At 38.8% G+C, this 24,663-nt stretch overlaps 1 protein-coding gene across 3 annotated transcripts in view; it reads left to right on the forward strand.

The window, feature by feature from the left end:
• The first annotated feature begins 1,387 nt into the window (after nt 1-1,387).
• The window catches only part of rreb1b (ras responsive element binding protein 1b), a 39,120-nt gene continuing 15,844 nt past the window's right edge, over nt 1,388-24,663 (forward strand). The window contains exons 1-4 of one of the 3 annotated variants that reach the window (XM_056235453.1): nt 1,388-1,733; nt 16,410-16,498; nt 22,561-22,692; nt 22,991-23,196. In XM_056235453.1, coding sequence (XP_056091428.1) covers nt 16,495-16,498; nt 22,561-22,692; nt 22,991-23,196 — 342 coding nt within the window. In that variant the 5' untranslated portion in view covers nt 1,388-1,733; nt 16,410-16,494. Of the gene's footprint in view, nt 1,734-5,550; nt 5,627-16,409; nt 16,499-22,560; nt 22,693-22,990; nt 23,197-24,663 lie in introns of those variants that run through there. The other 2 variants (XM_056235454.1, XM_056235452.1) reach the window with 2 other exon arrangements.

The raw sequence follows: 24,663 nt of genomic DNA on the forward strand, positions 1-24,663 counted from the left end.
GGTAACCAGACAGTTGACGGTAGCCATTGACTTCCACAGTTGGCGGTATTGACTTCCATAGTTGACGGTAGCCATTGACTCCCCCCTAAGGAAACTAACACAGGTTTGGTCCATTGGAACAACATGAAGATGAGTAAATGATGACAACATTTTCATTTTTGGGTTAACTATCCCTTTAACTAGCCTATGCAAATTTCAAGCAATGATAATGATGATTAAAGATAAATGTGTTGAAAAAATAGTAAAGTCCTCACCATAAAGTCTATGAAATGGAAGCATCTGTCATAGATTATTTATTTGTTTATATATTAATTTTTTCACTCAAATTGAGCAAAATATGCAGCATGGTGGTGGGAATATAGTAGTAGTAATAATAATAATAATAATAATAAACAGCCTAATCTCAACTCTTCTACGATTTATTAATTAATTAATTAGTAATTAATTAATTAATTAGTTTATGCCAAAAACTATACATTGTAACCAAATACATCTCCATGGAGATATTTTTTTACAATCATGGTGGTGAAGCAACACATTTTTTACAAAAGTATTTGCACAGTGAATAATCAAAAATATTAGAAATATCAAAATATAAACTATATCTTTAGTATATCTTTATCTATAGACAAAACTTTAAAAGGACTTTATTTTTTAATATGTTTGCATACTGAGTTATATTCAGAGGCAGGATTTACACATGTTGTCGATTTTCACAGAAAATTCTATAAAGTGGGGGCTATAGAATGGGGTGTTGCCTGAAATTATTTCGTCTTTCTTTGACATTTATCTCATCATTTGTCTCTGAAACAATTAAAGGCCCTTCCACAGTATTTTTTAGATGACGGATGCTCCATCACAGTATATGACGACCAACAGGTGTTTGTCTTGTGATAGAAAGAAGGCGCCAAAGCGCGAGGTGTGTTGCATCATCAACTGCCTTTCACATAGTGATACTGGGGTCCCGTCGCTATCACGTTTACATTTTCAGTCATTTTATATCGTTTACGCAACATAAATAGTCACTGTCTATTAGGTTATATTATTTACACGAAATAAATATGCGTTTTAGGCAATAAATAGTTACTTTTATGTAGGCTATCACAAAATGTTTGTATGCCTAATGTTTTGTTTGTATGTAACTGTGTTAGCTGGGTATATGCTTTAAAAGCCGTTGTTACACACTTGTTGCTATCGATCAATCTATCGATCAATCTATCTATCTATCTATCTATCTATCTATCTATCTATCTATCTATCTATCTATCTATCTATCTATCTATCTATCTATCTATCTATCTATCTATCTATCTATCTATCTCGAATATAATCAGTTGGATGAGGCTGAAGGGGTAAAGTTTTCCACCCCTCCCGTAGAGATGCTCACAGCTGAACTCCAGTGGCAGCCTCAGTAACACACGTCCCCTTGGAGACTAGAGCAACACGTGATGCGTCTACTTATCACGTTCACTGAGCAGCGCTCAGGAACACACTTTGAGGAAAAAGTGACTTTTCTGACCCTCACTCGTCGGCAGTTTCGATGGCCATCATTCCTTTAGGGAGCTAACAGAGTGGGCGAAGAGAAGTATCCAGTTGGCGAACTTTGCACATCCTCAAATACGCCATTTTGATCGCTCTCCGGAACAAGTTTGCAGTTTTTTTTCGAAGTCCATCATCTCTTTTCACCATCACCATGTCTCAGCGCAATCAGCCCAACCCCGAGAAAGTCAAGCGTAAGTATCGAGCACTTTTCTACATGTTGTTGTTGTTGTTTACGTTCTCCATCCTGCCGATTGCAAACTTTGGTGGATGGAGACTTTGTCGGAAGTTTTTTTACTTGGAAGGCCGAAGATGTTGAGTTGAGATGATGTCCGAACTTTTTTTTTTTCCTCGCACAGGGTTTGTGTGCTTCCTCGTTTCATTCTCGCATCCAAAGGTTGAACGCCTGACTACAGGAATTCACTCGCGTCTAACCAGCGCACATGTATTCAACCAGCATAAAACTCACTGTCGTTAATATGGCTTTATCTCCCATTTGACAAAATGTTTCGCACCTATATTGTCACCAAAAGTGAGTATTTTATAGTGAACCGTAGCATCCACATCATAACTTTGAACGAGGCTAACGCGTGGGGGGGTTGGACACGCTTCCCTTTATATGTTGACCTTGTCGGGACATGTTGTATTTACGTTTTATTTGCGCTTTCGACTTTTTTTCACCGTCGACGAGTCATTATTGTTCACAAGACCCTCATCGTTTCGTCTGTCACACTATGCAAACTTAACGCTTGGGAATGTCAAAAGTTTTAAAGGAGGAAGTTCGCTGTCGTCGTGACTATCTTTGGGTTGGGTTTACAGCATGCGATGAACGCCGAAAAGTTACAACAAGAAAAGTCGGGTTTTATATTTAAACTAAGCAGCCACAACGATGATTCCATTTAACTTAAGCCATCTCAATTTGATGATTGGATGACTATAATTACTAGGAGGATGCATCGTTTTCGTGCGGGTGTTTCGATAGAGGCTGTGCCTGTGCCCTCCTCCTCCTCCCATCATCCTCTGTTGGTTCTCGCGTCTCTTTGGAGAATCAGAATGTGCAGAGATCCAGATGAGCAGTTCACATTCCATTACCAAATTCAACACTGGGCTCCAGGAGGCCTTCAGTGGCAGCATCATTCACTCGCTCAGTCCTCTCAATCCGCTGACTTTTAACTACAGCATGGTTGTTTTGTACAGTAACTTTCATCCCCTGCACTGTCAGAAAACATGATTTTTTTTTTTACCTTTGCCATAGGCTACAACAGCTTGTCACTGTGGCAGTACCCTTAAAGAGACAACTTTTGACAACTATCTAACCATAAATGTTGCATATTAGTACCTTAGAGTAGTATTTGTACTCTTAAGGTACTACTGTGAACTCAGAGGGAAATAAATTACAAAGATGTTTTTATGATGACCTACCGCATGTAAGCTATGGTATATTAATTTACAATCAGGGGGACCCGCAGGTACTCCAGGGGATCCGGAGAGACCATAGGCTATATAAAATATAGAATTAAATGATATTTCTAGCAAATTATCTGATAAGCAATATATAGTTTTATACTGAGTCTGTAAATGTGGAAAACCTCTGATTGAGAGGTTTTATGTTTGAAACGTATCATCCGCAAATTAATTTAGCCCATAATCATCACATTTTAATTGTGAAAAACTTTGCTAATCAAAGATAAGTCAATCCTTTGTGCAATTGCAATGTGATCTTAAAAGATTAAGCCATTGTAAATGTGCACTGAACCAGGATGAGAACGTGTTGCTTCATCACCTTAAGCAAATATTTTACTACTTTGTTTCTCTATTACTTTGTATAAATTTTAAGATTTTTAATCATCGACGTCTACCATTTTCTTAATGCAGAGAGAGAGAGGTGAGGTTAAAACCCAAATCCTCCTTTTCTCATTTTCCTAATAGCTGCTGCTCTCACAATGCAGGCTGATGTAGGGTGGAGATGTGTTTGTTCAGACGCGTAAAGCAAGAAGACCATTGAAAATTCAAAGGCATGTTCTAGTGAACAGTCAACCAGTGGTCTGGGCTGTAATCTCCTCTGTCCTCAGCAGGGAGTCGCCAGAGTTGAATAGAGGAAACCCATTGTGATCATCAGAGCTGCCGTGCTGATAGTGATAGAAAGGGGCCATCAGCTTTTACTCCACTTTGTATTCAAACACTCTAAAGTATATAAAGAGTCTCAAAGCCCAACAAACAGACCTGTTGAGTGGATGGATTTGTTTTGTGCTTTTATTTTGGTCTATTGGAATATCGAGATGCAGCCTTGGAAATTAAGGTTGTTAATCTTGATTAATCTTGATCAATATAAATTAATTAAAATCAACTCTCGGCGGTGTGATCAAAACTCTCTGTGATTGTTTGCCCAATGTAAAGACAGAAGGACTGGCCTGTTGAAGTCCCGGACTGGATGGAGAAACTAGTTGGTCACCTCACCGTGCCTTTTGCCCCTAGTGATGGGTGTTCTGTTCACTCATCCATGGGTAGAGATGGGCGTCCTGTTTCGCTCTGGAGCTATTTTTAACTTGTCTATTTTAGATAAGATTATGTTCCCTCTCTCTCATAGGGAATGGGAAGCATGGTTTGGTCCTGGGGTCTGGGGTGAGACACTGTACCTGTGGGGCTTAAGAAAGTTAGTTTGCAGATGGATGCTACTATGTGCATGTTTCATTCAAATTTAAGAGACGGACTTTACTTTTTTTTTTTTTGATTTATGGCCAAACTGAGAAATGGATGTTGAAGGTTGACTCTTTTGAAGGGATAGTTTGCCCAAAAATGAGGAAAGTTTGGACACTATTAACTTTAATTAACATGTCATTCCAAACCTGTATGATTTTCTTTAATTTAAAAGTGAAAAATATTGTTAAAATCTTTTTGTCCATACAATGAAAGACATTTTTCAATATAAATTCTTTTGTGTTCTGCATAAGAAATAGTCTTACAGGTTTGGAGTGACATGAGGGTGAGCAAATTAACATTTTTGGGTGAACTGTCCCTTTAATGCTACTGTTTATTTGGTCATTGGTCTCCTTGTTTAGTTAAGGTTTAACAAATTGACTGTTCATATTACTTGATGTTTTGGTCTTCACTGTTTTACAAAGCCTTACAAACAGTTACAACTCTGCTTTTAGGAAAAAGAGCTACTTATTTACAATAGACTCTGTATAGTTCCAAAAAATCAGTATGAACAATGCACAGTGGGTCATTGGGACAGAAGAGACAAAATAGAGGTGCCAAAACCAGGGCCTGGTTGGCCACTGATGACCTTTGATTTGGCTTATCACAAAAGAGGATTAAAAAAGGAAAAAACATGCCATTAAAGCACTAAATTAAGCCATTAAATTGAAATTTAGAGAATATAAATTAATTAGATTTGTTTTAAATGTAGGCTACACTTTAGTTGGATATAATGCAACATTTACTTTCTTTCCACGGCTCTCAATTAAGTTTGATTTTTGAGTTTGGGAACCTCTGGACTAAATTATTTACTTTTAAATTATAAAAGTGTAGTAAAGAAAAACTAAAAGTGAAACTGAGTCCTCATGAAAATGCTTTGGTGTAAGTGGGACGTGGATGACAGGAAATAGAGCAGCCTGTGTGGATAGAGGAAGTTAGAAAAAGATAGAAACAATAGGTACCGCATCCTTACCCTGTTAGCTTGAGAATTAAGTTATTTGATAGTCAATCAAACAGGTCATAATAGTCAAACTGTGATGTTTTACCACAATCATAAATAGTTTAACTTGCTAACACTCCTTTTTGAGGGATTGTGAGCTTTGGTTTAACTTTTTTTTACGTTTGTCTGTGAGAGAAAAAGAAGACGAATCACACACGGCTTTGTAGGCCTCCTCCTTTTGCCTCCCTCTGCTACTTCCCCCGCCCCTCTTCTCCCACCCTGCCTCTGTTGCTGACTAAACAGTTTCTTCAGCTGGCAGTTGCCCACAGTCTGTGAATTTTTGATAGCTTCTAGAGAGGGAGCACCGCGAAGGGAGGCGGAGATGCTGAAGAAACGCTCTTGTTGCACATTAAGGAGTGAAGGAGGGAGACAGAAACGGGAAGATGGCAGGTCGAGTCACATTGTGGAACCAGTTTGTCTTGTACTAGCATTCTTTGTACTTTAGACTTCCCAGTTTCGTGTTCAAGCATTGAACAAACATTTGAAAGATATGAAAATATGCCTGTGGCTAATTCATCTGTATTGCATTTAGGAGTTGCTGAAAGTCAAATTTATGCTTTGGAAACTTGACAGAAAAGTTGACTTGTGACCTGACATGAGCGTAAAGTTTTTGTTTTTTTACGAAACTCTACTAATCTAATGACGCAGTGAGTGGTGTCACGTCATGCATCATTTTATGAAATCTCATGACAAAGCTGTGACTTTCATTTCAGTTCCAGTTGATTGTAGTGATTCATGAGACGAGGGAGGGACTCGGTCTGTATGACTGTGAGTGGTGGAGTTATTTAACTGGAAAATCTAGGTGTGCACTGCAGGTTGAAAAACCTATGTCATCGTTGCGTTAACCTGCATGGACTTTGAATCATACAGTCTCATCTCGCTAAGCGCAGGGAGAGCTTCACAGAGAAATGTCCCGGCTGAGGACAGATCCTCTTCTGTGTCTCTGAGAGCGATGTGCAATGGGAAACAGATGTGGCTGGGCTGTTAGTTCAGTGCCTTTCTTCAAAGAGCCTCAATTAGCGTGTCCGTATACAGAACGACTTCATGAGACATATTTTGTCAGCTTCATAGATTTGTCATTGTAAATTCCAAGTCTAGGTTTGCAGCACTATTTGCATCGATTTGTCTTGAATTTTCCCAATTTTTGGCAAACAAAGGAATTACAGGGTTAGTTCACCCAAAACAATACCCCAAAAAATCATGCTGTTTTGAGCCACAATGTGTTTTACTCTCTAAAGCACAAAAGGCGACATTTTAAAGAATATCCTGCACACTCTTTGCCATATAGTGAAACTTCAAAATGACACAAGAGCACTTTTAAGGTATCAAAAATAATCCAATTGACTTTATGGCTCTACAGTCTGCGTCATGTTGAGTCCATACGATAGCAAGTGTATTAGGAATATTTTATTAAATTAATCGATACTCGCTGAAAATTGTGACCCACCCTAGCTGCGAAAAGTAGTCATGCCTGATTCTTGGCTCTTTTGAGTCATTTTTTAATGAATCCGTTGAACCAGTTCACAAGAACTAAATGATTCATTCACAAATCAGAATGATCCAATTCATTGATTCAGTAATCCAGTTGCAGAGATTAATAGTTTATTGAATTGGAAGATTATCATTTAGTTGCAGGCTATTGACTTAGTCAAGTTTAGTTTGTTTCTCACACAAAACAATATAGCTTCAGAAGACATTGAATAAAGCGCATGAGTCATATGAACCAATTTGGTGCTATATGTCATATTGGAGCTCATTATATTTAAAACAGAGGGTAGGATCTTCAAAATTTGACAAATATCATGGTTTGGAGCAACATGACAGTGATTACAAAGCACACTCATTCACCAGCACATCAGTCTCATTAGTGAGTGCTTCATGGCACATTATCACAAGCTCTTGCCGTATCATCTGATGGTTCAGATTTTACGGCAGTGGAGCTTTCATAATGTGTTAGTACCTTTAAAAGTTGTTTTACACTGGGATTCTTTAAAAACAGGTTATGAAGTCATGCTAGCTGAAAGATGCTAGAAGTTGACTGTTGTCAGTCGACAGGATTAAGGTGATTCATGCAGTTCTCTAGCAGCCTCTCCCAAAATGCCCTGAGGCAGTGTAGACAATGAAGCAAAATGGCGTCTTTTCAGGAGGAGAAACTCAGCCGCTCCCGTCTCTTCCAGCTCTTAGAAAATAAGACACACAGTGTGTTTGAGGAGAAAGTGCCTGTCCACCATCCTGGCCCTTACTAATGTCTGATAATTCTAGCTCTATGTTAAGAGTTCAGAACTTAAAAACTAAATTAGAACCTGATTTCTGTTTCCACACTCACATTTAGCAACTTGCAAATAGTATACAAAACTGTCTATATATGTTCTCCAGCAAGAAAATAGTTTTACTTTACTAAAACTGTTAAACATAGGACATTGATTTCATACAATTGATCCATTTAAAAAATGAATTAGAGGCTTGTTTCCTTGTAGTTTTGCAAATGTTTAAAACTTTAAAAGAAATTGTATTTTAAGTTGTATTTTGAGAGTTTATTCTCATTTAAATGAACTAATCGCCAAGCTTGTCGAGGAGGAGAGGAATCCTGACAGAACAGGACAGGGAAAACAAAACATGGAAATGAGGCAAAGGTCACTCCTGGTTCTTTTGTAGCCCGGTTCATCTCAGGGTTGCAGTAAATATTAACCTGCTTATCACTGAGTATGGGATGTGCTATTTTAGCATACTAGAATCAGACAAAAAAACTTGAAGAGGCAAAATGAACACCAATGAGGAGGTATTTTAATCCGATTATCAGATTGTGAGTCTTAAAGACTTCATGATAACATGAGACATGTGTTTTATTCCATGTCTGTTAGTTTTTAAGCCAGTTTAAGTAATTTAACTTCTAAAATGAACCTTTAGCACGTATGCAAAATGTAAAGTCTTTCTCATCTGGGAAAATTGACAAAAAACTATTGATGACTCATTCTGCACTACAGATGTTTATCCAATCAGATGCTCTCTAGAATGAGAATGCCCCTCCCCTCTTTATCACCTGCAACTGACTAGCAAACAGCAAATCCTGTTTTTATTGCTGTGATGCATCTCAAATATATTGTCAGTATTAAAGTGAGCAATATAATCATAATTTTAACATGCATGATCAAATTAGAACATAGTAATATCCTTTATCTCTAAACTGGACAGCTTGCTCAACAGTGCCCTCCATCTCTCTATGCTCAGTACTTTCAGGAAGGTGTTCTCTGATTGTTTAATTGTTTGTGTTGGTTGATGGGGTTTACTGCCATGTCCTCTTTTAGTTTTTAATATGCATAAATGTTTACCAAGTAAAGAAAAAAAGCTCATTCTAGCCAATCAGAGAGATGTTCTCTGTACCCTCCCCCATCCCCAACCAATTACAGCATTGCGTCTTTACTATTTACTGTGTTTACATGTTTGCTGTGTAAATGCAGCTCACAAAACTGCATGCCGTGCCACTTAGTTTAAGCATCATTCAACAATGTGAGTATACCACAACGCAGTCAAACAGCCATGTTTGAGATAATCATTAGATAGGACAGACTAAAAACCAAATAAAGTAAATAGACGCTTTACCTTTGGCCAACCATTTCCAGCTGTGCAGAGGTCTGTGTTATCTGCATTTACACAGCCAGCATGTAACTTACAATTAGGAGTTTAGAAACAAACACTGAAAAAGTGTCCTAAAGCACACATATTATTTTGTAGTTTACTCTCAAAGATTAATTTAATAAATATATCATAAACAGTTGTGTACTACACTGCAAAAATTAGATTCCTAGTGTTTTTGTCTTGTTTTCCAATTTCCATTAAAAAATCTACATCACAACATATAGAATGTTAAAATATCTGAAGAACCATGAAGCCATTTTTTGGTTTTCATCAATTTAGTTTTTATTATGATCTAATTGTTTCTGTCAGCCTTGAGTTTGAACTGCACTGCCCCAGATCAGGGTGCTCACCAAGGCAAAGTACAGAAGATTATGAGGGGGACCACGGTAAGAGATGGATTAGTATACACACGCATATGGACTCTGCCCGCAGAAAATGACTTTGTGAAGGTTTTACTAACATTTAGGGGCTTCCAAACACTTCTTATCAGGTTCTCTACATGCAGTTTCCATTTGTTCAACATGATAACGCTGTAAAAGTTAGCACTTTTATGTCAATGATATTAGTTAAAGGGTTAATTCAGCCAAAAATAGAAATTCTGTCGTAAAACTAATCCATGTGAATTGAGCAGTTTTGTCCAAATTTTGAAGAAACACTATTGCTTTATATGACGAACAGATTGAATTTAGGCTTTTATTCACATATAAACATTGATCAGCGAACATAAACAGCAGCTCAACCGAACCTGCTTGACGCGCAAGAACAAACCTCATTGGTTCTTGCGGAATCTCAAATGTGTTGCGGTAACCACGAAAATTAACCTCATTGGTTCTTGCAGAAGCTCAAACTTGCTGCGTAAAGGCCCTTTCAGACTGGACGTGGAATGCTGGGTTCAGCGTAGCGTACAAAGCGATTTGCACTACGCTGGCCAGAGCAAAGTAGGAGTTTTCAAAAATGTTAGCGGGAGTTCTCTACGTCTAGTCATTTCATTGTTATTCCACCTTTCGGTCAGCAGCCAAATATGTATCTGTCCCGTGCTAAGAAGCAAGCGACAGCACCTGACATTCCAACTTGAATTGAGATATGTCTCCACGACACAGCTTTTCTCTCCCGATGTCCCTAAACTACCGCAAACTTGTATTGTATTGTAATTTCCGACACACATAGTACTAGCTGTTCATCCATTTTGCCTTCATTGGTTCTTGCTTAAGCTCAAACTTACTGCGTAACACACCAGAATGAACCTCATTGGTTCTGGCTTAAGCTCAAACTTACTGCGTAACACACCAGAATGAACCTCATTGGTTCTGGCTTAAGCTCAAACTTACTGCGTAACACACCAGAATGAACCTCATTGGTTCTGGCTTAAGCTCAAACTTACTGCGTAACACACCAGAATGAACCTCATTGGTTCTTGCTAAAGCTCAGACATGCTGCGTAACACGAGAATGAACCTCATTGGTTTTCGCACATCAAGCAAAGATGCTTGAGCCTCCGTTTACGACAACTGATGTGTGAGTTGATGAATGTTCATATGTGAATAAAAGCCTAAATTCAATCTGTTCATCAAATAAAGTAATCGAGTCTCTTTAGAAAATTTGGACTAAACTGCTCAATTCATATGGATTAGTTTTACGATCTCTTTATGAACTTTTTAAAACATCAAAGTGGTTGTTGTGTAGTATGGAAGGACAGAAATAGCTCAGTTTAAAAAAAAAAAGATCTTCATTTGTGTTCTGAAGATGAACGAAAGTTTTACAAGTTTTGAACGACATGAGGGTGAGTAATTAATGAAAGATTTTTCATTTTTGGGTGAACCATCCCTTTAATCCTAATGGCTTACGCTGAATGGAGACCATCTTTGCACTGCCCCCTTCCAAACGTCTTCCTACATGTCTGTGCACTGGCACCAAAGCCGCTCTTACACAAAGTCTTACTTATTTCAGCAATGGCTGTTGTGTATGCGCGAGCACAGTGGATTATTTTCGCAAAGGCAGTTTGCTTTTCTTCGTTCTGGCTTTTGACAAGCGCCATGTGGTTGACAGACAACCTCCGGCTGTTTCCAGCAGTTACTTGCTCAAATAAGCCTTGCAGTGTCACCTGACTGCTCTGACTGGATTGGTCGTATTAAATGGCAGGGCCCTCGAGGAGGGGTGGGGCTTCGGGGGTGGGACTCTGTGGAGGAGTCAGTGAATGGTGGTTTCTATGGTGACCACCGGTCAGTGATGTGGCCCTGTACTTTGATCAGGGTTGCCCTGAGGAGATGGACACAACGGTCACATTTGAGCAGAAGAACATTCTTGAGATGAAAAGCCCATGTGTAGTTTATAATTAAGCCCCATTGGTGACTCATTTTATGCAGAAGGAGTCTGCGTGCATGCGAGCTCATGCATGCATGCATGCTCATTCAGAGGCGCAAGAGTGGGTGTGCTGAATAGACAAAGTCTGTGTCTGATGATAAGGACTCAGATGAAGGTGGGTGGAGAAGGACAGAGGGCCGGTCGGGGTGGATATAACAGACACAGAAGCTGAGGGAGCTGGCATGCATGCTTTCAGGCGGGAGGCTGCGAGTTCTGCAGTGGAGACAGCGAGCGTAAACATGCGTAACACTGCCAAATACACTTTCTGACCTACTTCAGCTCACAGGGAAATACACTGTATTGTCTGGCCCGAGACAGTGGCTGTCTGTGAGGCCTCAAACCTCAAATCCTTCACCGAACGATTCATTCCGCTGCAGAACATGGCCCTCTTCTGCAGATGGGTTTGGAGAAAGACGGTGAGATGGAGAGAGATCAGGGTGGTGGTGGGGTTGAGGGGAGGTTTGTGAAATAATGACCAGAAGTGTACGCTTGGGTAAATCTGCACTGGGATTGAGTTTTAAATAGCCTGGAATGCACAGTGCTGGAAATGGGTGGTAGTTCAGAGAGCTCAGCCTGCTATACTGCAGTGTGTGTCACATCACAGGACAGCAGCTGTATGTGACAGAGGAAGTTAGGGTCTCCTCACAGTGAATGGATGCTTACGCTCTGGATGCACAGACTAAGGCCCCATCCACACTACTGCGTTTTAGTTTAGAAACGGAGAATTAAAACGAATACGATCTCCGTCCACACCAGCGTTTTAGCTGCGTATTAGAATTGATATCCGTCCACATTAAAACGACTGAAAACGCGTGACCATTCACGTGACCATTCACCTACACTGGGCATGCGTTTGCCGGTGTAAACAGGAAACAGATGGACTATTCCTCAGATTTGACGAAGAAGAAAGTAGCTAAGTTACCTCTGGAAAGAGCGACGCTCCATGTATGTTCGATACCGCCACTGCACACGGGAATTGTCACAGATTGCTCGAATAATAGCTTGCCTCCGGCGCATGTACGCAGTTATAGCATTAAAAAGGCAGAATTTACTTTCACAACAGCTGCTAGCAAAGACATCAAAGTCAGAAACGCTTGCCATGACTGATGACACCCAACCAGAGAGCCGAGCGTGAGCCTCCGCGTCATCGTTTCTAAAGTCCTCCGTTTTGACCCGTCTTCACTAAAACGCCCTCTGGAGATTCAAAACGCAAAACGGGGTCGGCAGCGTTTCTAAACTTCTCCGTTTTAGGTCTTCGTTTTTTTCCGTTTTAGTCTGGATGGGAGGTGCAAACGTAGCAAAAGGTCTCTGTTTCTAATCTAAAACGTAGTTGTGTGGATGGGGCCAAAAAGAGATGTGGCCAAGAGGTGCATTTTTCTTCACTAAAATAATCATGACATTAGTGATACACCTAAATTAATATTTTAGCGAATCACTGAACCCGAAATTAAAGTTTTCAATTAGCCAAAACCATAACCAAAAATATTTTATATAACTTAAAAATATGGGTAATTGAAATCAGTGTGCTGTTTAGTGTCGTTTTCTCACATGATAAATTAAACCAGTGGTAATAGGTGAAGTACATTAGTACATCACTACACAATATATCACTTGATACACAACATATAGGTACCAGTTTAATTTTTTTATTTTAATAAAAAAAAATGTTAGTATATATTTTTTTTGTTAGAATCTGATATTTAATTGTTCATGCTCTTATCCCCTGTTTTTAACTTTTTGATTACGTTGGCCACCATCTAAGGCTCATTTTTGTTTAAAATTGTGAGTGTTTAAAAAACAGTCATAATTTAATAACACTGTTAAACTATCTTTTGCAAATCTGAAATGAATATCCATTTTTTTCATACAGTGCTTATAGCATTTAAAATGACTGATTTTAGTTTTTAGTGTTAGTTTTTAGCCATAACATGACAACAGTTTTCACCATCGCTCAGAATTGGCCATTGCATCCCTATTATTGAAAGTTTGTAGGCCCTTTTTAGGATTGCGTAATAGCCAGTAGTACATGCATCAATGAGCATCCCTTCATCCAAACACAAATAAATCATGTTTTTGGATCTTATTGACTTCTCACTGGAGTTCATCCTCCATGTGTGATGTCATGATTTTTGCTGGAGCTCCTGGCCTGGTTGCCTGAAACAAAATGGTTGCTGTATGCAATAAAAGCCAAAGGTCACGTCAGGGCCACCTGTTTGGAGTGGCAGCTGAGTACTGCTTTGCCAAGGGCCTCCTCCTCTTCTTCCCTGTTAACCCCTTGTGTTCATTCCAATCAGAGTTTCAAGCACATTTCTTGATTTGTCTCGGTCTTTAACTACTCCTTCACCTGCTGGAAAATCCAGCTGAAACCAGCCTAAAGCGATAGCTGTGTTTTGGAACATGATATTTGGTGTCTATCTGGTCCAAGCTGGTCTGCCAGATCAGCCAGGTGCCCAACAGCTGGTTCTCCAATTGGTCAAACACCTAAACCATATTAGAGTTGCTAGAAACTAGCTATTAACGTTGTAAAACACAGATTTTCTATTTTTTTTATATGAAGAAGAATTATGATACAGGTTTTTATAATGCTTGTAAGATTTTATAGTGTTTATATTCTTATATGACTCTAATTTAATATTTATCATTTTGAACTTTCATTTGGTTCTATTTATTATTATTTTTTGCCTGGATAAGATTGCAGAAAAGGAAATTGTGCAGAAAATGCAGCAGAAGTTTGTGATGAAATAAGATAGAGTTTGTTGGGATGTAGGAGGAGGAGAACCACCCAAAGAGAGGGAGAGAGAGAGGGAGAGAGAGAGGGCGAGAGAGAGAGAGAGAGCTGAGCAGTAGAACCAGTTAAACCAGAAACCTCTCCTCTTGTCAGGAATCCTCCTCCTGGTTCTCGGAGCACTGTAGCCCCCATCCCCACCGAGACCCTTCTATTCTGACACCTCCCCCACTCAACACAAACACACATACACACATGCTGAAACTGATACAGGAACAGTGTGGAGTGTAGAGGCAGCAGAACGCGATAGCCCCATGAGCCAACACCTGCCCACAATCCAACACTTGCCTGTGCCTGTCACACAGGGATGCAAGAGCTTTGACACACTCTTGCCTCAGACACACACTCTTTCTTTTTGCATTCCCCCCCTGTTGTTTTGGCCTTCTTAAGAGCTTTTGTACCAGCGAAGTGTGCAGGATTCTTATTTCCTGACCTGCTTACTTTAATTAATTAATTTATTTTATTTTATTTTTTCCGAACATGTATAGGAAACAAAATTAAAAAAACTTAATGACAAAAACAAAAACCTAATAACAACAAATACTCATCAAAACAGAAAGCAAAAAAAAATAAAAATGTTAAAAAAGGAAAACAATAAAAGAAAACAATGAAAACAATATTAACTTACACATGTCCGAAAAGGAGTAGGAAGAAGCATGAGCTTATTTAATCCTACCCCTTCTCACTACTTATCAATAATACTCCGGTGGCCGATCATCTTAATCTATTTTTCTCCATACACACCGAAAATACATAAATAACAAACATTTTATTTACATTTATTCATTTGTTTATATTTTTTATCAGTATTTTTGGGAAACGAACACATTACCTTGAGTTGTTAAAACATTTTTGGAGTCATTATTTATTTATGATGAAAATGTTCTTTATATTTAGTCAATGTTTTATTATGTAAAATTTATTAGCTTTTGTCATTGTTGCTTTTGGACTAAAATTGCAAATACGCTACCGTTCAAAAGGTTTTTGTCTGTATTATTTATTGATGTTTTTGAGTCTTTTATGCTCAAGGCTGCTTTTTTTTCTTCAAAAATGCAGTAAAAACAGTATAATATTGTGAAATATTATTATAATTTCAAATATTTGTTTTCTACTTCAATATATTTTAAATGCACTTTATTCCTGTGATGGCAAAGATGAATTTTCAGCATCCAGTCTTCAGTGTCACATGATCCTTCAGAAATCATTCTAATATGCTGATTTGATGCTCAAGAAGTATTCTCATTATTATTAATGTTGAAAACAGTTTTTGTAGAAAGTAAAACTTAAAGTAAACTTTTGAGCGATAGTAAGTTTCACAGTGGAAAATAACAATTTATTCAGTGTAAAAAAAGACAAAAACTGTAACAGTTTTGGACAGGATCATTGTTAGTGCTTTTTTTTATTCAGCAGCTTATTTTTTTGTCATCATATTTTCATGCTTTAATTAAAATAGTTTAATTATTGTCATTACACATCTTTGTTTCTCTGATTAATTTTGACCAAATCAAAACTTTAGAGGAACACAAAACAAAACTTTATTAAGAGGAGACAAAAAAACAAAATTGTGAATCGAACTGGGGAACTCAAACTTGTATTGCCCGCATAAGCTCCATCATGCCGTATCACATTAGCTTATTTGCTGTAAAAATGTCCACGCTTTGCACTTTAACCCACTTTATTTGTGTCCATGGTATCACATGAATGTCTGTCAGACAAAAATATGTTTTTCCTGACTGGATAATTTGAAATAAGCCTGTTTTACACATCCTGACAACCTTAAGCTTCATCCATCTGCCTTCCATCCATCTCCATAACGTCATTCGTCCCTCTATCCCTTCATCCTCACTCTCTTCTGTCTCCTTTTGTTCTTGGGTCTTTTAATACCAGCTCTTGTGATAGGCTTTTGTAAAAGCAGTAGTAATGTTCCATACAGATGGCTGTAGCACTGGCTCCTGCGCTCACCAGAGAGGAAACTTGGCAGTGCATGTGACTTTGTGTTATGTGATGGCAGCCCGTTTCAGTTTACCAGCTGAACAAGAGGCCTGAGGCTGGATCTCTCCTGTTACCTTTACACTACAGAGAGCACATCTGAAATGATGTCACTCTTTCTCATGTGGCCTTTTCAGGTCGCTGTCTCTTCCCGGACCTCGCCTCATGGGAAAACGTGCTCTGAATCCACAAGCCCCTCATAGCCTGAAGGACTTCTCATTTTAATCCCGAAGGGAAACACCTCACATAATTTTCATGCTTACTCAGCGGCTCGGCTCCCTTTAACTCTTGTGTTATATGTGCTTTTTTTAAAACATAACACTCGCTTTGTGTATACGGCGGTGTAGCACTTGCATTGTGTGTGTAGTAATTGTGTGTGGGTGTGTGTTTTGCTTTCTTTTAGTATGAGCAGAGGTCGCTGTCCCTCATCCTGTGCCCGTAACCCTGTGACTCCATGACCCTGTGACGTGTTTAGCCCAAATCTTAAAATGGGTAAATATTCAAAAGACACCTGACACTACTGACCATTCTGTGTGTGTGTGTGTGGGGGGGGTAGTTGCAGGCACCATAGGTGTTGGGTTTAGATTCAAATCCCTTTATCCATACACTGTAAAAATGTGTAATTTTTACATAAATAATAATAAAATAAATTCTACTGTAAAAACGTGTTAATTGGTTAACAGTAAGTTACATTACCGCATAGGATGAAAAACTGAAAATGGTTTAACACTGCATTATATGTAAAATATGGGCAAATTAATGGTTTATGGTAAGTGCTGTATAATTTACAGTGAAAAACAGTAAAAGGACATTCTCAGAGATCCCTGCATCACAAATTACATGTTATTATATTTATAAATAGTTTTGCTTTTTCTTATTTTTGTTATCAGTAATAATGTACATTAGGGTGTTTTGGGTTGCATTTGATTTTATTTAGTGAATGTTTATTGTATTATTTTAGCGTGTTACCCTGATAGTGTTTTGTCTTTGTGTGTTTGAATGACCCTGTGCAGCGTCTATATACTAGCCTGACTTCGTCATACTCATATTCTAGTCAGAATGTGAGTCTGATACTGCTCCATAGGGCTTTGATTATGAGGCGTGTCTTAACCGAACCAGGAAAAAAAAAAACTCTGCACTCAATTGGATAGACCTACAACCAATGAGAGCAACGCAGTAAGTCAACTACTTTGCATAGCACAGTTGTCAACTACAGAACTCAAATGCACGCACGCTGGAAGAAGTGAAATAACGAGTGTTGCTTCTTTTACTTGGTCCTCTATGAGTGCGACCAAAGGAGAAACCACAACGACCACAGGGTTTTCATTGCGTCCTATCTTCTTAGTGACCATCGGAGCCAGCTGATAAATTAAACTTTTGCCGAATCCCGTAGAAAGGACTGCAAACACATCTTTCCGATCGACACATGCCTTGATTGCAGTTTTCTGTTCGTCTATTAAAATGAATGCGCTGTCGATTTCTTTTACAACAGACGCGATAGCGGAATCTATACATCTCAGTTCTCCAGCGGCAGTCGTCTCTGAGGGAAACCAGTTAAGCGCTCTTTGATAACGTGATGATTACGTAACTGCAGATCATCTGCCCATCATCGTATAAATCCCGCCCTGGCAATTTGATTGGCCCGAACATTTTTTGACTGATCATAATTACTCCTCAATGGAGCGAGTCCAGACCGAACTTCCCGACCAAAAAATGTTGTGGGCGGGGTTCGGGCTGGCATCCAGGCTATCTATATACGAGTATTGGACATGTTTTATGTACTCTGATTCATCATGTATTATCATGGTGGTTATCAGTACATTTTAAGTTTTTTTTCAAGTAGATTGTATATTAACACCATATTACTTAATATGGTTATAAGTTGTAAAACATACAGGGACCAATATAATTCCAATAATACCTGAAACATTCTCATCATATTTTTTTTTTTTTTTACAGTGCGGGCATAAAATATTTAAAAAGAAATTATTATTGAATTTGTATGCCCATATAGAGTTGCCTGACAACAGTAAATCCATGTGGATAGTCAGGAGGTGTTGCTGAACCTTTATTAAAAGATTAATTCACCCAAAAATGTAAATTCTATCATTTACTCACCTTCATTTTGTTAAAAATCTGAAAGACTTAATTTTGTCTGTGGAACATAAAAGGATTATTTTAAACATTGGGAACCAAACAACATTGAACCCTATTGACTTTCATTGTACTGACAAAAACATGGAAACGCTTTCCAAATTATCTTGTGTTTTGCAGAAGAAAAGAAGTCATATAGGATTAGATGACTGAATTAAATTTTTGTGTGAATTATCCATTTAAGATTATTTAAAATGTTACATAGGTTGTGTGTGTTGGTATGGAACATCTTTATTTAGATATCAAATAGTATTTTGTATGTTGAGATGCATTTTTTTCAAAATGAGAAGAGATGGAGGTAGAAAGTTGGGAGGAGGAATATAAGTGAGATGGAGGATGGCCTGTAAGATGGAGGATGATAACAGGGAAGAACAGGGGATCTCTGCTGTGTAGAGGAAGCAAAGGAGAATAATGGCTCAGCATTCCCCAGAACTTCCCAGCCACTACACCAAACAGGAAATGCACAAGTTCCCCGCTTTCTCTCTGGTGGAACATGGAGGGGGGGTGGTTGGGGGGAGGTGTTCAGACTTTCCACTCCTCTGTGTACTTATGAACGAAAAGAAGAACAAAATGGCCAAGAACATTCTGAATGAAAACATAAATCTACTGCGAGCATTCATGCTGTGGGGTCATTCCTTGGGATTTGAGAAAGTTTATTGCTGTGCTCCAAAACCTAGTTGAGCAAAACCAGAATGCATTGCAACAAACTCAGTGAAAAGAATAAATCCAAGATGGTGGAGGTGAGAGAAATGTTGGTAAAACACATAGTTATTTGTGTGTGAAATGTTTTCGGTAGAGTATTGTTTGTTAGCTTAGCAGCATGCTAATGCCTAATTCTGTTGGAATCAATTAAGATTTGAGTTTCCAGTGCAGAGCACTAATGTAGAGCTTTTCAGATCTGTCACTTATGTGGTTTCATGATGGTTAAGATGCTGCCTTAAAAGGTAGCTGTCTATATAGGCTGCTCACTAGGTTTTGGACCATAGCTCATGTTTTCTGCAGAGGTTCAGTGAATGGGCATATATATACCTCTTCTTCTGGTTTCTGTCATCCTACTGATTCACCTTGTAGTGAGTGTGTAAAAGAGAGTGATGGTCAGGGGCAGATGGACTCATCATTATCCAGTGTTATCTGTTCCCAGTAGAAGGGAAGGTCTGTATAATCCCCACACTCCCATTAACTAAGACACTTTTATAGCCTGTAGATGTAAGAGGTCATGTGCTTGCCTGGACAGTGTGTATCAGAGCATCAACACTCCTTTTTTTCTATTTGTCCTTTTTGTTCTTTACATGTATAATGTTTCTTGAATTATTACTGGTGCACTGCTTATTAAGCTAGCATCACTGTTATATTATTATTGTCCATACTTTGCTTTATGCTCTATTTTATATAGCTTTTACATAATTTTGAACAAACCACTACGAAGTATTATCTAGGGATGAGAATATCATAGAAACCTGGGAGTGGGTTTGTTTGACTTGGGCCAGGACACAACTGCCCAGAACACCCTGGCAACCACAATGCAACTTGCTAATGTCACTCAGAATGCTTTAGCAGTCTCGTGGCAACACCCTGGCAACCGCTCACAACAACAAATCAAATGGGTGGAATAGATTTTCCTTTACATAAATAGACCTTAGGTAGCCCCGCCCCTTTTCAGCACTGCACTCATTGTGTTCTGTCTTCCGGTTTGTATTTCCACAGCATGAAGGTAATATCGTACGGATTTATGAATGAACCGCTCGTTTTAAAATCTTCCCGGTCTACTGACATTTGTTATGACATATGCTTCAAACATTACAGTGCTCATGATAACTTTCGCTAACTCTACAGTAGTAAAAAACTTTTCCAGGTAATTCCTCTTCAACAGCAATGCCACAGAATTATAAAGAGCTACCGCAAAAACGGAAGTTTAAAGACAAAATATTAAAGATGGACGCTTGTTTCTCTGGTACATAAAGTCTAATTAAAAATTTTGGTTGACCAACCTTTAACTTTTGAACGTTAGTGTGTATATCATTTCTTGAATTATTCTTTTTGAACTTTTTGTTTACCTCCTGCCAGTTCATTTGATTTTCTGTCTCACATACCAAATATTTTGCTATTATATTAGTCCTATGAATGAACCATATGATGATGTGTTTAACTGATGCCCATCTGTCGTCATTAGCTCCAGTGGCTAATTAATTACTGTCTTTAATCCTAATCCTCTCAGTTAGTCCATAGATGCTTGGCTAATAACAGCTCATTAATCTCAGATAATCTCTGGATCTATGCTGTGTGCTATCTCAGTTTGCAGCACTTATACGCTGCATCTGTGAGGCTGATTGAGCCTACTCTAAATGATCCATTTATCCCTCTTATTCACTCAATAGATTAAGGATTTTTTTTAAAGATATTAATGCATTTATTCAGCAAGGTCGCATCATATTTTTGAGTGGCTAAAGGCTTTTAAAGCGAAACCTTCGGTATCTGAGAGTGGACGATTTCAGTCAACATAAGCAACAGCAACCATTGGAGATGCAATTCGGGCATACTTAGCTTTATGCAAATGAGAGACAACACAATAGAGATTTCACAGATTATTTGATTTGTCTGTGCCTACATACAGCAAAACAATGGAAAAAATGGGTTAGAATTTCATGTCATTCTAAGTGAGTTTGATTCAAACACTGATAGTTGTTAATTTTAATTATATTATACATAATGCACTACTGAAATTTGTATACATCCCTGTGAATTTTTTATTTCTAGCAGAATATATCTCATTTGAGAACATACTTTTTTAAAGCTAAGGTCAGTTACGTGTCCCACCAATAACGTTAGGGCATCCAGCGGTAGGAACACTTAAAAGGTGCAGTCATTTTTATGATCAATAATGGAGTTAAGAATGAAGCACTGCTCACACAGAAGTCACTTTCAAACCACTTTTTTTTTCTTTTTTTTTGGTGAGCGTGGCAAAATCGCTTGAGCATGAGCGAAATCACTCAAAAATCCAGGTCGCACGATCCGCATGGATTCCAGTTAAAATGACTCCAATTCACAGAGCAACGGTAAATGTGACCGTACCTTTATTAGTGACCTAGTGCCCTCTAGTCAGTGTGAACATGCATTAAACCCTTCCATATGTGCATCTCTTTTCCTTAAAGTAAAATCCAATATAGATCCTAAAGTCAGGACAAATAGTCAGGACTCCTCTGTCCACAATTTTCGAACCAGTGGAAGTACATGAGCAGAGTTTGGGATGGTGGGAGCTGGGAGGGGGATTTCCTACCCTTCCCCCTCCAGCAAAGGAGATCACACCCTGCAACGGCACACATAAACTGCAGTAGGGCCGCATGGTTAGAGCAAGAGAGAGTACAGCAGACAACCGTCTACCCTCCACTGCTCACACAGCCACTTCCTGCTTTGACTCTAAACCCAACCCCCCTACTGTTCCTCTCTTTACAGCAGAAAGACTTCCAAGTTTCTTCCGTTTGAACATGCACCCAGTCCCTCGACTCGCTTTTCCAGTCCTCTCTCTACAGTTTTCTCACATTTCACATTTCTCTCAGCGTTTTCCTCCATCTCTGCTAGCTTCCCCTCCTTCTCTCCCCTCCTGTGCTCTCACGTATGTGTCGTTCATCTTTCTCTCCCTCGTCTCCTCACCCTGCACCACCCCCTCACTGGGTTGGGCCTCTCTCGCTGTAGTATCACACTCCCACAGCTGCCTCAAACACTCCTCAGCCAGTGCTTTTCCTATCTTCACTTTTAGACAACTCAATGCATAGTGCTCAGTTCAAAATGAGATGTCTGTGGCAAGAGTGTAGCTTTTTAAATCCAATATATAAACTACTGTTCAAAAGTTTGTGGTCAGGAAGATTAAGACATTTATTCAGCTAGGGCACGTTAAATTGATCAAAAGTGACAATTACAAAAAAATCTACTTTATATAAATGTTCTTCTGAACTTTCTATTCATAAAAGAATCATGAAAAAAATGTATCACCACCGTTTCCTCTTAAATATTAAGCAGCACAACTGTTTTCAACGTTGGTTATAATTAGAAACCTTTCGTTTTCCCATTTGAATCTATGAAATCAGTTAATAAGACCGTGTGCAAAGTAGTACAAAGTAAAGTACACCGTCGGTGTATGAATGAGTGAGTGAATGGGTGAATGTGAGGCAAAATGTAAAGCGCTTTGGTGGCCATTGGGTCTGTGAAAGCGCTATATAAATGCAGTCCATTTACCATTTAAAGTTGCTCCTGTAAAACACTTCACAGCTTCTGCAGAAGATATAATCTCTTAATGATTTCCATGTGGCTTCTTTTGCAGATGGGAAAAGTTATTCATTAATGGGCGTATCTGTTATAATTTAGGTTATATTGAGTCCTGAGTAACACAAATTCTCCATTCTTAGAAATGGAAAGTGCCTCCCCTGAAAAGACTGTCAGCAATGGTGTTGGTGCTGCTGATGTGAATGAACGATCTCATTTGTCAGAAGACGCTGTTAACAATCAGCCATCCACACATACACCAGAATCTGTTGAAGGTGAGATGCCACAGTCATGTTTAAAGAGATAATAAATAAAGATTCTGTCATTATTAACTAACTTTTCAGGCTTTTCAAAACCCAAATGATTTTTTTTCTGTCATACAAAAGTATAAAAAATTTCTTCAAAAGTAGCCTTTTTAGACTAATTTCATAGAATCGGGAAAAATAGTTGGAAAATGTCAAATTTTGGAACAACGTGAGTTTGAGTAAATAATGACGGAATTGTCATGTCCCTAAAGAGACACATTGCAATGGTTGAAATACCATGGTCATTTAGTAATCATGTCATTTATAGAAGCAGACTGTGATGGAATGGACAGACCAGAGCATGAAGATGAAGCTGGAGTCAGAACAGAGGAGGAGCTGTCCTCCATCAACTCCATGATGAGCACTGTGATGAATGTGGGCCAGATCAATGGAGTCGACTCTGAGCCCACCAAAACATCTCCCAGAAGTACCACCAAATCACCCTCTGTCAATCGTACTGGGAGAAGAAATCAGGTATAGCATTTGCTATATGTGAGCAGAAGCGGATGTTATTACTTACTTTCAAAGCCAGTCAGTCCACTTGGCAGCCATAATGGTATCTCATCTACTTGAATAGGGACCAAGACCAAGGCTGTGTCCGAAATCACATACTTTCTGAGTAGGTACTTTTACTTTGTAATGTGTATTTAGTATGAATGTGACTGTATTCCGGATGTACTACATTCGTCGCGTTGTCACCATTATGTGACCTATAGCGTCAGTTGCGTCGCTTCACTGCCACACACAAATCGTCCCCCGTGGCCTCATGGGATATTAAAGTTTCCATCAGATGTGCACATCAGAATCTCTCCAGAAGTAGTAGGTTGTCCAGGTACTGTTTTATGATTACTGTGAATTTGGACATACCAAGGTTATTTTCGTAAACGAAAACTGAAACTAAGACTAAAACTATTGGTCAAAAAACATATTCGTAAACTGAAATAAAATTAAAAATTCATAATAAATGAAAAACTAAAACGAAACGAAACTAACAACAGTTACTGAAAAACTAACTGAAATAAAATAATAATGAGCAAAAATAAATAATCGTTTTCGTAATTAATAAGCTCTTTACTTTGGCGGAAAATCTGACCTGGCTGTTTAGGGAAATGCCTGGCGCTTCACCTGTGTGAAGTTCCTGAGGCGATTAACCGCGTGTCGTGAAATGCTCAATGAAGGACCGTAACGTAGAACACACCGTAGAACACATCGGCTGTTCATAAAGGATGCGTTTGTGGCAGTGGAATGGGAAATAACACAAGGTAATGAGACGCAAGTTGAACTTCTTTCAACTTGAGCGCAGCGTTTTTAGAATGCCGTTTGCAATGCGCGGGTGCAACAGCAAACAAGTCCGTCAAGCACAAAAAAAAAACCTTTAATGTACTTCTGTATGTTTGAGATATCATGTTTTCATTAACGTTGACAATGTTAGGGATTCTAGGAAATACCAGGACACGACACACCAACAAGCACGCGCATACACACACACACACACACACGCACACACACACACACACACAGACACAGAGACAGTCTGGACTGGTCCACTATATTTGTGGGGACTCTCCATAGACGTAATGGTTTTTTTACACTGTACAAACAGTATATTCTGTTTCCTTACACTAACCCGACCCATCACACACACACACACACACACACACACACACACACACACACACACACACACACACAGACCCCTAAACTTACCCATCTCACACACAACTTTCTCCATTGTTACATTTAAAAAAAAAAAAAAAAAACTCATTCTGTATGATTTATAAGCTTGTGTAGGCTACCTATAGGTCCCAAAGTCACACGAGTCCCCATGCGTCTGTGTGCATTCAGGTTTAAGTCCCCATCAGGATATAAAGACATGTACACAGTGCACACTCACACACTGCATAAATACTTATTATTTAATTACACTGGCTTCACAGCAGG

The sequence above is a fragment of the Rhinichthys klamathensis genome, unplaced genomic scaffold (assembly GCF_029890125.1).
Source record: "Rhinichthys klamathensis goyatoka isolate OS25496 unplaced genomic scaffold, OSU_Roscu_1.1 h1tg000422l_1, whole genome shotgun sequence".
In the NCBI taxonomy this organism is placed as follows: domain Eukaryota; kingdom Metazoa; phylum Chordata; class Actinopteri; order Cypriniformes; family Leuciscidae; genus Rhinichthys; species Rhinichthys klamathensis.